At 36.2% G+C, this 13,329-nt stretch overlaps 1 protein-coding gene across 1 annotated transcript in view; it reads right to left on the bottom strand.

Annotated features, from left to right (window-relative positions):
• The window catches only part of LOC107097596 (cytoplasmic phosphatidylinositol transfer protein 1-like), a 27,807-nt gene extending 15,474 nt beyond the window's left edge, over positions 1–12,333 (bottom strand). Inside the window, exons 1-3 of the mRNA XM_015394799.1 lie at positions 12,196–12,333; positions 11,807–11,839; positions 2,681–2,829 (exon numbers count right to left, since the gene is read on the bottom strand). Of these exons, the coding sequence (XP_015250285.1) occupies positions 2,681–2,829; positions 11,807–11,839; positions 12,196–12,333 (320 nt within the window). The remainder of the gene's footprint in view (positions 1–2,680; positions 2,830–11,806; positions 11,840–12,195) is intronic.
• Between the last annotated feature and the right edge of the window lie 996 nt (positions 12,334–13,329).

The raw sequence follows: 13,329 nt of genomic DNA, 5'->3' as shown, positions 1-13,329 counted from the left end.
ATTGTAAATAGTTACTAGGAGGGCAAATTTTAAATAATAATCACAATAAATATATAAAGATTCTCAACACCATTGAGAATCTTTGGGATGTGCTAGAGAGGGCTTTGCGCAGCGGTCAGACTCTACCATCATCAATGCAAGATCTTGGTGAAAAATGAATGCAACACTGGATGGATATAAATCTTTTGACATTGCAGAAGCTTATTGAAACAATGCCACAGCGAATGCGTGCCATATTCAAAGCTAAAGGTGGTCCAACAAAGTATTAGAGTAAATGACCTTTTTTTTGGTTGCGACTTTTTTTTTTGGCCAGGCAGTGTATTTACTAATAGGTGTATTTCTGAAGTTAGTTTGTTGCATTTGAATGTATGGTAGGATAAATGGAGATGAATACAACATTAACTTATCTTTTCATTCAAAATGATTTTGTAATTCCCCTGCATCAGCAGATGCCATTTGTGGTAGTCTGTTATATAGAATCCTAATAATACACTCTTGTTTGCAGTTATAATACAAAGGCCATACAATGTTATGTTAGAAAATATAAATCATATAAAATATATACAAATAAAAAGATGATTAAAAAAAACTTTGTATAAGACATTCAGTTTTTTTCTTTAAGGTTAATCTATATCGTTAATCTTTTCAATGATATATAGCAGTTAAATATGCTCTCTGAGATTAGGATCGGAAACAACTCAGTGGCTAAAATTACTTTGACCTTATTGTGCGACATATGTTGACTGTCAGCATGCCCAGCAGGAATAAACTGCCACCCATCTTCTACCTTGCTCCAGCGCTTAACATAACATCTAAGTCATCCCGGCTACAAAGCAGCACAGCAAAACTGGAGTCTTTCCTTCTTGATGGCTATCGGTGGTTTCAAATTATGTTCAATGACTGACAGATTTGAGGTCTTGTTCAGGGTTGGGATTTAGCATCTTCTATGAATAGAAAGCAGTAGGATTTCTCTATAGCTAAAGAAATAAAACTGATTTATTTAAACACAAAAAGTATAGAGGACATTGTATAAGAAACCAAGCCTCTTTATCTCTTTGAGGTAAAATAGTCCCCCAACTCATCTATTTACCTTCATATCTTTTTCTTTATAGCTTAGAAAAAAGAGACCAGAGAGCTGCTGGAGTCTTCTTCCCCATCAGTCTTTTCGATAAAAGCCATAGAGTTCATATTTCTTGTATAAAGAAAATCCCATATTCTCTGTTGTTCAATTTCTGAGATGAACCTCTTTACAGCGGGGGATAAAGTGTCATTTTCAAAGCCAATTCATAAATGAGAATAAGATTGCACACAGCAGTCAATTCAGTTATAATCTTCAGAAGAGACAATTGGATTCTCAATTTTATGCTTATCAAATTTGATCAGAGGCCCAAAGACTTAAATTTGACAAACATGCAAAGCGATGATTAAAGAATTCTTCAGAGTAAAATTTTATTTAGCAAATTACTGAAACAACACAGAAATACCCAGTTAAACCCATAAAGCCCTATCTGATATTTGTATTAATTGGAAACTGTCAATAAATAAAATTATTCAAACTCTGCTATTTCATAAAAAAAAAGTGGTTTAGAGATTTGAAGAACAGATCAGTTGACATTTTTTGATGATTATCCCACTTTTAAAGGGATTAACCAAATTATAAGTGAAAGCCATGTTGAGACGGACAACCACATCCATTATCTCTTTAAAATATATCTTGTAGCACTTTTTATCTTTGGCTGATTCCCCACTTGAGATTTGTATGGAAATGCTGAAGATTTATAAGTCAAATGAAATGACTAGTAAGATATAAATCCTTGACTAGTTGTGAGGCATTCCTTATCTCTGTGAATAATAAAGGTGTTTTTGTAAAAAAGTCCTATATGCCTTTTATTGTACTGTATGAACTTGCACCAATAATTATTTCACTGAAGAAACAGTTTTAGTAATTTTTATTTTCATAAGAAAACTAAAAATATGTGGAAGAAAAGTCGATGTAAAAAAATAAGCTTAGAGTTCAAAATTTAAAGATGACAGCCTTTGCAGAGATAATTGCACAAAACCCACAATTAAAAAGATTTAGCAAAGGTTTACTATAAACAATATTAGCCAAGCTGTTGCCTTTGCCAGCCCTGTATTATACTGATTACTGAAAATGATCCTAAAACATTATAGTTAAAATACATAAAATCTTCTATTACACATGGGGCAATTATAAAAGCTGGTTTGGATAGATTTTCCCTCTTTATAAATGGAACTGAACTATAAATTAGAAATTATTTCTAGTTCTTGCAGGGGTTATATTTGTTTGATAGCAAAATTTGTTTTATGTTCTGAAAGATTTCATTGACGGCAATAAATAAAAAAGCACAAAAATCTGAAGGATACTGTCAGAGAGAAAAAACTTTTCTTCTGGAAATATGCATAAATGATTCCTTGAAGAATATATGCATATATGTTGCTTGATGGAGAAAGTTAAAGTCCTTTTTCTCTTTGACTTTACACCATGATCCTGGCCTGAAGGAAAATAGGCAACCAAACCAATATATTCAGCTGAATGGAAGGGTCAGAAGGTCAAATGTGGATCCAATTATAATGCAGCAGGTACAGTATATCCTTAAGTGGAGAATAAAAAAAAAAAAATAAAAAAAACATAATGAGACACAACAGGAATAATGCTCACTTGTTGAGGTAGATCCGTTTTTCTGTGAACTGTCCAGATCCGTGCTCAGGATCATCATAGGGCTCGTTCTGCACCACCTCCACACCTTCACCTCGTTCGCTTTGTTCGTGGCTGTGTTTGCTGATCATGTACAGCTGGCCAATACGATACTGAAAGAATGAGAGAATGAGAGAGGAGATGTGAGCAGAGAACTTTAGGTTGGACCAGTCAATTTATAAAGGTGATAAGAGATAAATGTCTGTCAATCCGAGCAGATTAATGTTTGTTTTTTTTTTTTCCAGGAGACAAAGCAGAACATTTTTAGCTACCTTTATCATCAATATGTGGATAAAAAGCTAAATTCAAGGTGCAGCTTGAAGTAAAACAATATTTCTAGTGCTCATGACTTGTTTTGCAGCAGATTGATTATTGCCTTTAAGAAATACAGTTGGATCTGTTTGAGGCTGCTCCATAGTAACCATCCATACCAAACAGAACAACAAGAAACAGAGGCAACAACAGGTTTGGTGACCCTCTCCCAGGGCCTCCCAGTGATAAATCAGTCAGCACCCACAATCCTTCACTCAGCACTGACTGACACACTTGGCTCTGTCACAATGTCACTTTGAGCTGCCTTGACAGGCTGGACTAGGGTTTCACATGGCAACTATTTTCCATACATTTGGAAAACGACAGGCGGCAGAGAAGGGATGCTCCATGACAGAGATTTCCAACTGCTTGTAGACCTATTTCCGTGCCTGGGGAAACAGATACAGCCCTGTGACCTATGTTGCTGTGCTGAAATGCTAAGGGGTCATGCAGGACTCAGCTGACAAACACTAAACCATATGTGTCCCAACCAAGGATAGCTGTGTTTAACTAATTGGAGAAAAAAAATAAATAAATTCTGTACATCCAGCTTCAAAATCCTGATGCACGACACAGAAATATAATAGCATATAGAGTAGAGTAGAGCAGGTTTAAATAGGGCGACATGCTTAAAGTATAAGTTGTTTTTGTGTGATGCCAAATTTTTCAGTCTGTTGACCATGAGAGAAAACTAATGAAGTGTGACAAAGAAATCCCAGCAGGGATGTTGATGCCCGTGTTTCCGACTGCACAGCTGTTGCAGTCTGGCAGAAATGTAACCGTGCCACAACAACACTGTCATCGTACAGGTGAGGAAAAACAGGAAACTGATTACTGCTTGATTTGAGGTGCTTATGAAAAATACCAAACATTTAATAGTTCCAGCTCTACTAAACATGTGCTTGATATAGTTGTAAACATCAATACAGTTGTGGAGGGGAACAGTTTTTGATTCCAAAACAAACTTCTCTGTTTAACTCGGTTTTCTTTAGTCCAACTGTTTTTAATATTCTTTTTTTTTTCTGCATTTTTATTTATTTATTTATTTTTATTTATTTATTTTATTTATTTATTTTTTTCCTACTTGCTTTGATTTTGTTTTATTTTCCTATATTTTAATCATGTAAAGCACTTTACATTGTCTTTGTACTGAATTGTGCTAAACGAATAAATTTGAAAGGCATGGCAGCCTTTAACAAAAGGCAGAAAAAGGACATTACTTCAGTAAAGGGTAAGGCTTTGACCAAAACTGGATTTTTACTATACTTCCCCCTTCAAAGAAAACACCTAACATGTTTCTGGGTCCTTCTGATATGTTTTTTTTTTTACCACAGTTTGCTAATGATATATATGATAATGATAATGATATATATATATATATATATATATATATATATATATATATGACAGTCTGTTGCTGTAGGACCTCCTTTTTTCAAACATTATTTTACCCATAAACTATTTGATTAAATACTAAAGACGTGAAAATAAAAGTAAAGAGGAAATATGTGAACGTAACATTTTTGTTGCGTTTACATATTTCCTACATATTTGCTTCTCAAGAAGATGTCTACTTTAAATCCAAAGTGTGTAACTGAAAGCAGATCTTTGAATTCTCAACAGATCACAGCCGGCGACCCACAAAAAACATTTTCTGTACCAAATTGTTAATGTTTTGATTTGTATGCTCTTATAATCTCATGGACAGAATTTTAAATCTAGAGGAGACGTTTTTTTTATGACCTCAGTTCGGGGTGTGGGGACACAGAGAGCATATGAATCTCCAGCCTGGATGAATTTTACAGAGACAAAGTGCCCACTTGAGAAGGCAACAAAGCAGTCCCCTGATCACTCTGATGGCAAAAACCGGAGAGAATTAACATGAAGCACCATCCCTTTTCTGTCGTCCTTCATTAATTCAGATTTTGGACATTTTGTATAAACAGGCAAGCTATTGTGCCAGGCTTCCTACCTGTCATTATACTTTGGCTGCTTCTGTTGTTTGCCTAAAAGCTGCAGTTAATGAATGAGAAGCAGCTTTCATTGTTATCTTTGGAAATCTCAGCCTAATGACAAATTAGGAAAAGTGGCCTTGGCTCAGGACGGAGTTGGCCACAAATGATGGTTTATTATTTCTGTTTCTTTCTCAACAATGGAAGCTAATCCGTTGGATCAGATGACGGACTGACAGGGTGTTCTTTTCTATTTCAGGTGCAATTGCTCTTCTATAGCCCTAAAAGTCACTCACTGAATCTGCCCATTTTCTTTTCAGCTTCTTCTGTCTTTTTCCTCCCAACATTTATCTTTAAACTATTCTCTGAGCTCTCTATGTTTGGTCCGTTACACCAATTCAGTCGCTCTCTTGTCTAATTCATTGCATAACTTTGAATTCATGTATACTGTAGTAGGTAATTGTGCCGATTCTCCCAAAGCTCCTTGTTGCAAGAAAGTCAGCTGAAGGACCCTGTAAGTGAATGAAACTAGTAAGAGAATCAAACTAAACAAAACCCATAACTTGATTTTCATCTTTTGCTTGTTTGTTTCCTAATGTCTGATGAAAAAAAATGAATACACTAATATTTTAGTTTGATCAAGCATAACAGATATTTCAAATTGTCAATGCTAGCACCACACAAAGGGAAAATATTAATTTCAGTAGATGTTTGCAAGATAGAATAAAGAAAAGTACAAAAAAGTCAAGGTTATCTGAAATAAAGGACTCAATAAATGGGAGTTTGCCATTTCTGTAAGCATAGTAAAGCAAAAGACACCTGATTACATTTAGGATTTGTAGCTGATGAATTATGTTTAACATTTAAGTACAAAGCCTAAGTGCATGTTTGGAAAGGAAAAGATCAAGCTCATCACGTACAAACCCAAACTGGGAGTCTCTGTTTTTCTGGCTCTTTTTTTCTAACACAGCAGCTGGTGGTGGGAAACTGGTAAACGTGCTTTAGCCAAGAAATTTGTTACTGCGAGAATATAGCCAGGATCCTGCAGAGCACAGACGCATATTTACAGAAATGGACATGGTAATGTCAGGCACAGTGATAAGATATAATTAATATTCACGCATGGACAGAATAGTTACAGCTCTGAGAGCTCAGTGTTGTGGGATAAACGAGTGTGCTCATGTCGAGACACACTTATACAGCCACAGTTTTTGATTCTAATATATTTCCTTTTCCTAAAGAGTGAAATTTACAAATGCAATTAAACAAATAACAGGCACTTCTTCATAACAGGACACTCAAGAAATTATTCCTAATCTATTTTGTTAGCATCTAAAGGGTATGTATTAACAACAAGTCATATTTTATTGCCGTAACATGACATTAAACAGAACAACATATTGTAACAAATCCAGTTCCTAAAAAATCTGTATAATTCCAGTATATCTTTAGATGTACACAGAACTAACTTGAAAACATTTAATCAGTCATATATTAACTTTTGGTTCTAATAAGATTTAAATATGGCATGACACAGATGGTTTCCTTAAAACGATCTTAAGAAAATTGGAAAGACAAGAGTTATGTAGGTGCATTTTGCTCTTCGCAAATTTGGAAATTCTGCAAGGAAAATAATATTCACCTACAGTACATACTTATGCATATATTTAAAGCATTGAATATAAACAGTTCCAACTGGAACTATGCTTTCATCATATGTGACCCCGACTGAGATTTCCAGTATCAAACAATCTGGATGGGTCTGACAAAAACCACTGAAAAGCCTCTGTTGAATACAGCAGATGATCTGTATCTCTTCCAGAGGCCTTGAGAAACATCTTAGACTGTATTGCACCAAACTCAAAGAAAAATATTCTGACAGAAATTGGGTCGTCAAGCAGTAAAATGATCCAGAACCTACATGAGGTCCAAATTTACCAACAGAGGAGTTAGTGTTCTGGAATCTTATACTCACTCTAGACAAAGCTTTGGGAAGCTTTACTGAGGCTAACTGGACAAAAAGTTTAGAACTTGTAGCCCTTTTCACAGGGGCACTTTTAGTTGTTAAAATGGTTAAAGGAAAATAAAGATTCATTAACGTGCCAAAGAAGGTAACATAAATGGCAAAATGTTTTCATTAAACATTTGCACTTATATATTTGTTGGAGTAATACACTCATAATGTCTCTTTCTATCTCTCCATATGGTGGCTTAGGCACCCTAGCAGAGGACGGTGCATATTGAAAATCACAGAGCTTCTACCAGCAGATGCACACAAACGGTGGCCAAGCTATTTCCAAATCAGGGACTGATTTATTTACACTCACTTTATTTGAAGCTAATCTTTCACAGGACAACCATACGCCAACAAAAGTACATCCTGTATCTTAAATGAAATACCTCTGCCGAAACAGTAGTATGAGTAGACTGGAGTAACACCACCACACTGAACATCAATTTGTGTTTAAAGCCGCAAAAAAGAACACAGAAAATGAAGTTTTCTGCCTTTTCTGCCCCCCATCCTCACACATGCCAAGTCTTGAAGCTATGTCAAATGGCAATCTCCATTTTCTACAAGACAGCTGGCATCGTTCATTACCTACAGAATTCCATTAAGAGCCCCATTAAAGACGCCTCTGGCAGAGCTGCACAGGGTCTGTCTTTGCTGTAAACATTTTATCATGAGCAGTGGATCCTCATGAAGACAAATGTAAACAGCCAGGTTCAACTCACAAAGTCCAAGGGAAGACATATGAAAACATTTCTCTAAATATGTATTTCTTTGAGGGGATATACTTAAATGTGACATGACACAGAGTAAGATACAACTGAGAAATTAATATATTCTAAACATGGCTAAAGTATTCCCGTTTAATTGATTCAGAATAGAATACATCCTGACCTTAAGATTCACCTCAATTTAAAACCAGACACCAGAGATATAATGTGTGATGGGAAGCCTGCAGAGCTCATTAGGACAGATTCAGCTCCATGGCAGATGCTGCTATTTCTCAAACATCTGTCACACAAACACCAGGCACAGATTTCACTTATCAACCTGCATTAAATCCTAGTTAAACAGAACGTTGACATCGAAAAAGAAACACAATTTTCATTAAGAAATCTAAGTCCTAGCCACTTACATTTCAGTAAGTTCCTCACTACGAGTGACGGGAACAAACAAGCTCAAATTCTATTCATTAACACCTACACTACAGCAAGGCTTCCTGACTTTGCAAAAAACACAATTCATCTAAAAAACCTCAGAAATGTAGTTTTTATCTACAATGGATAAAGCAGACCCACATAATACACACACAACACCACACATCACTCTCTGCTGTATCAGCAGAAATGTGGGAATGCTGCTGAGAATGACCAACCCACGCTGACTGTATTTTACTCCATGCTTGCTGAACCAGCATAAAGTCAAGGTGAGTGTTAATTCGCTGCGAAGCTTTGACAAATTCACTTGGTGTAGAAGGTGAGCAGGGGACAGTAACAGGATGCAGAGGATGACAGCTGTTGGAAGGCAGCAATATGGTACAGCAGCTCGACATTAATGGATTATGTGCAACACAGGTCTATAGGCTGACTTCTACTGTGGTCACAGCATCACAAAAATATACTTGTTGGCATAACAACAAGCACAATATCTATTTTTGCACAACATACATAAACAGATACCTTTAATAAAAACAACAGCAGAAAACCCAACTCTTCTCATAAATGCGCTACTGTACAATGTGTTGAGTGGTGTAGTTGTGAGAATGCCTTTAGCCTGCTTCTCTACTCACTTTTTATTTCCATGTCCTCTGAACTGGAGCTTATATAATGCCATGATCACTCACCACAGTTCACCCCTCTGTGCATCATCTTTATTTCCTTCCTGACAGCATGCTGAGAGGCCAATGGAAGTGATGTGTTTATGCATACATAAAAAAGAGATAAAGGATTTAATCTAAAGAGAAAGAAAGATACTATATATATGTATCTATATATATATATATATATATATATATATATATATATATATATATATATATATATATATATATATATATATATAGTATCAAGATAAAATGTTAAGGAAACTGCTTAACTGCTTTGACATTACATAACAGGACTTGATTGAACGCAGCTGGCCTGATAATTCTCTTTTAACAAATTGTTTGTTAACTTACTTAAGATTTGTATGAGTGTCCACTTAAGTTCTTTCTCCAATGATATCGACATTCTCTGAATAGCAAAAACCAACCGCTGAGTGGCAGGTTTCCAGCTAAAAAAAGTATGGAGACATGGCTTTAATCAAATATACTGCCACAAGTTAACTGCACAGAGTGATACGTGGTTGGATCTATGTTAATCAAGTTTTTTCATATAACTGATATTAAATTCTGTTTTGCAGCCCTGTTCCTCTCTGCAGTTTTTGATGAATGTATATATGCAAAAGGCGTAAGGCACATATTTCGTGTCCTGAGTGATACCTTTGTATAATGAGATAAGTTTGATTATCTGAAGTGTCTCTGAGAGCTTTGCTCAAGGATGTAGAGAGCAGAGTCTGGAAAATCCGACCAAGAGAATAAAACGTTATCTTAGCTTTATCAAACTCACCATACTTTATAGAAGTTAAGAAATGTAGAAAAATAATATTGATTTAATTGTCTCTTTTTCCCATTGTTAGAGTCTAAAAGATTTAGCTTAATATTATTACCCAATATATACAATCATTGCATTACGTTAGGTTAGGGATTCAAAATAATCTGTGGCCTTTTATTGTGGGCAGTCTAAGGCACAACTGTGCACTAATCATGGTGTCTAATCAGCATCTTGATATGGCACACTTGTGAGGTGGGATGGATTATCTCAGCAAAAAAAATGAGGGGTAAAACCAAAAGTGTTGCATTTATGTCTTGTTTAGAGACAGATTTTACTCCAAACTCCTTGAGATGAAAAATCAAGTCTTGAGTTTTTACAGGGATAATCTAAACACCCCCTTTCCCTCTTTATCTGTTTTCAGCTATTGGTTCCTTCTGTCTGGTTTTCTGGTGTATGGTCAATGATGTCTGTGAAGCTGAATAATACACTGTGCTTCTTCAGCTTCTATACTATGTTTAAGAGATCGCAGTGTAGGGTAGGGAAGGAAAGTATTGTAGTGTATTACTTAAATTGAAAGCACCATGGAGTGCTTTAAAAAGCTGTGTAGAAGCCCAGCTGGTGCAAAAACTCCTCTCGACGGGGAACCTCTGCTGGACACAAGACATGCTCTGGTGACTGATGGACTCACCCATTTTAAACACGATCTGCAGTGCTGGATTTAAAGGTTTTCCACATTTCACTGATACATCTATAGTGAGTTGCTCTTTACAAGCATGAGTGCTCTTCATCAAATACATACAATTAAAAGTCTGGCATCCTATTAAATTTTAGTTTAGCAAAGTGTAAAATGGTTTTAGAATTGAGAAACACAGAATGACAAACCTTCCGTGAAGCGTAAATTACTGCCCTATTACAGAATAATTACACATTTCTAAATAACAAAAGCTCTCTTGCAGTAATTTGTAGACCAAACCTCGAATGACAATATGTACTGACTGTCACTAAAACATTTTAAGATTCAGCACTAATCAGAATTCAGCACAAAGTCTTTGAAGGTAGTCTGACTTTATTCTCTAATACAAATATCTTATAACATTCTCCCCCCAGGAAGAAAATGAATTGGTTATGAAAGGCAATGGTGCATTGCACTGCTGCAATGGATAGGGATAAAATCCCAGCATGCGTGTTACATTGTTATTACATGCCCCTTGCTGTGGGAAACCTTTTTTATTTTAATTTTCAAACTGTGAATGACTATATTTCAAAACTCAAGGAAAGAATTTTTGCATTTGCAAACAGCTTGCTGGTTTGAGGAGACAAAGAACAGGACCCGTATGTGAGAGAGCATATGAGCCAAAAACATAACAGAAAGGTATAAGGTTTATCATGCTAAAAATGAGATAAACAAATAAATAAAAGAAAAAGAAAACATGAACCTGACTGAATACATAAATGGTGCAAAGCAAAAATAAATAGCTGTTTGCTCTTGAAATGATAGTGCATAAATAGATAAAAGTTACCATAATGTACAGCAGCATAAGGATTTGAGCTGGGTACAGGGTTGTATTTGATTTCAGTTGTTTGCCATGGAAATCCTTATTGGTATAATAACAGCATTTCAAGCAAAGGGTAAAGCAACAATCAATAGGTAGTTTTAGTATGTATATAAAAAAAAGATTGGATCCAAGAATGTTATCATTTATTTTATTCCAGACTCCATTCCATGCTTGATTCAAAAATATATTGAAATATAATTGCTTCCCTGATATCTATTTACTGCTCGCACTAGGTGTGAAACAGGCATTTTCCCCCCCACATAAATTCAGCTGCATCTCAAACGTCCCTCTCTCTTACGTAAACCCCCACCCCACCCTATTTGACTTTGGAGTACTTTAAGGTTTCAGCATGGGGAAAACCATTGCATATTTTATGCATGAAGGGACCAAAGTGCCCTTTTCTATGCCCTCATTTTGATTTATACTGTAACAGAAGGAAAAAAAAAGTGTAACAAAAATATAAAAAGAGGTTTTTGTTTTTCTTATTCTTTTTAAACTGCCTTTAACATTTCTGTCCATCTTGGGTTCCATGCTATTTGAGAGAGAGTGAGAGATTAATGAGGTTCTGCATCATTAATGTCAGCATCAATTCAATTATAAACATACCTAAAAAGTCGTGACCTTTAAAAAAATCAACAGGTTGATGGAAGGGAAATTCATTTGTTACTTACATTGTCTTTGGGTGTATGTGTCAGGTATGATTCCTATTTGTTCCTGCCTGTGAAGCTGCCTGTGAAGCTACTGTGCACATGCCCCCTCTGCTCCACTGGCAATCAAGTCTGAGCGGTTACATTCCACTTACACCTTGATTACTGGTAGTTGCTGCAGCTGGGAGGAGCACTACATATTCCTGGCTCTCCCAGTAATTAGCTGCCAGATTCTTGAAAGCAAGTAGTGAGTAGGTCTTTCAGCAATCCTTGTTCTGAGCTCCTCAACCTTTCATTCCTTTTTTCTCCTGCCCCTAGACATTGCCTTTCTACCTTGCCCCTTGACCGAGTCTGTTTGCTTCTGCCCCTGTCTGATTTGTTCTGTCAAAGCTGTAGGATCCAAGCCTGGATACCAGACCTGCCTGTTGCATCTGTCCCTCTTTGTGCCTCCTGTTACAGATTTTCTGTCCTGGATCCCAGCCTTCGCTCTCGTCTATCCCCTCTGTAAACCTAAGTCTCATGGACTGCTTATCTGTGCATGACTCCCCCATTATCCTTAGTCCTATCCAGTACTGTCAACATTTGGATCAGTCAACATTTCGATCAGTCTAAACAGAGCCACCCCATCAATCAGCAGAACTTGGTCAAAAACCTCGCTTCTGAGAAGGTTAGCCACTGTTCAGTGAACCTTCAGCCCCATTGAGTTGTTCTCCTCGCTGCAGGGATTCTTATACCTACAACACTAATTTACCTTTGAATAAACCTTTCAAATACTTAGTACCTGCGTCTGCTGAATTACTGGGTCTTCAGATTCTGCTTCAGTATTACAGAATCAGTAACATTATCATCCTGCTAACCTGGTGCTTTGCCTTTAGCAATAAATATATCCATCTGATGGCTTATATTTGATTGAGACCTGTTAAGTTTTGCTTTAAAATGCAAGCAAAGTTAATTCAAAGTATCATTTTTGTGTGTGTATGAAATTTCTTTTATACAAAATCCAAATAAGTTGGTGATCATTTCTCGATCATAAGCAGCATTCGATGCAGGACCAGCAGGTTCTGTAATAGCTTTCCCCCCTCTGCCACTATTGAACTGTTGAAAACTTTAATCAAGTCACAAATTGAGACTTTGGATCACACTGATAACATCATACTTGCACTACATGGTGAATCTTCAAAATAGAACCCAACTGTTTCAACTGTATTTTGCACCATATCTATTTATCTGTTTTTACACTGCTCTGAACCTTCCAGATCACTGCCTTTTGCATCATGTCTCTCTCACACTGTTTACATTTTGCTCCATGTCTCTCCTACGCTGTTTACATTTCGATCACTGCTGCACTTTATAAATTGAAATGTTCATTTTCACTGCTAAGCTGCTGCCCATTCATGGTCGGAAAGCTGTATGTAATTAAATTAAATTTTGTTTTGATATGGCTCCCCAAATCTTTATGCTCATGCAAATTGCCAAAAATTACATATAGGAATATTGCAGGCCCAAATGCATGAGTACGAAATCACTTTGCATTTCTTTCTCATTAT

This window comes from Cyprinodon variegatus, unplaced genomic scaffold (genome assembly GCF_000732505.1).
Source record: "Cyprinodon variegatus isolate N-32 unplaced genomic scaffold, C_variegatus-1.0 Scaffold709, whole genome shotgun sequence".
Classification (NCBI taxonomy): Eukaryota; Metazoa; Chordata; class Actinopteri; order Cyprinodontiformes; family Cyprinodontidae; genus Cyprinodon; species Cyprinodon variegatus.
This window is presented reverse-complemented; position numbering and strand designations above follow the sequence as displayed.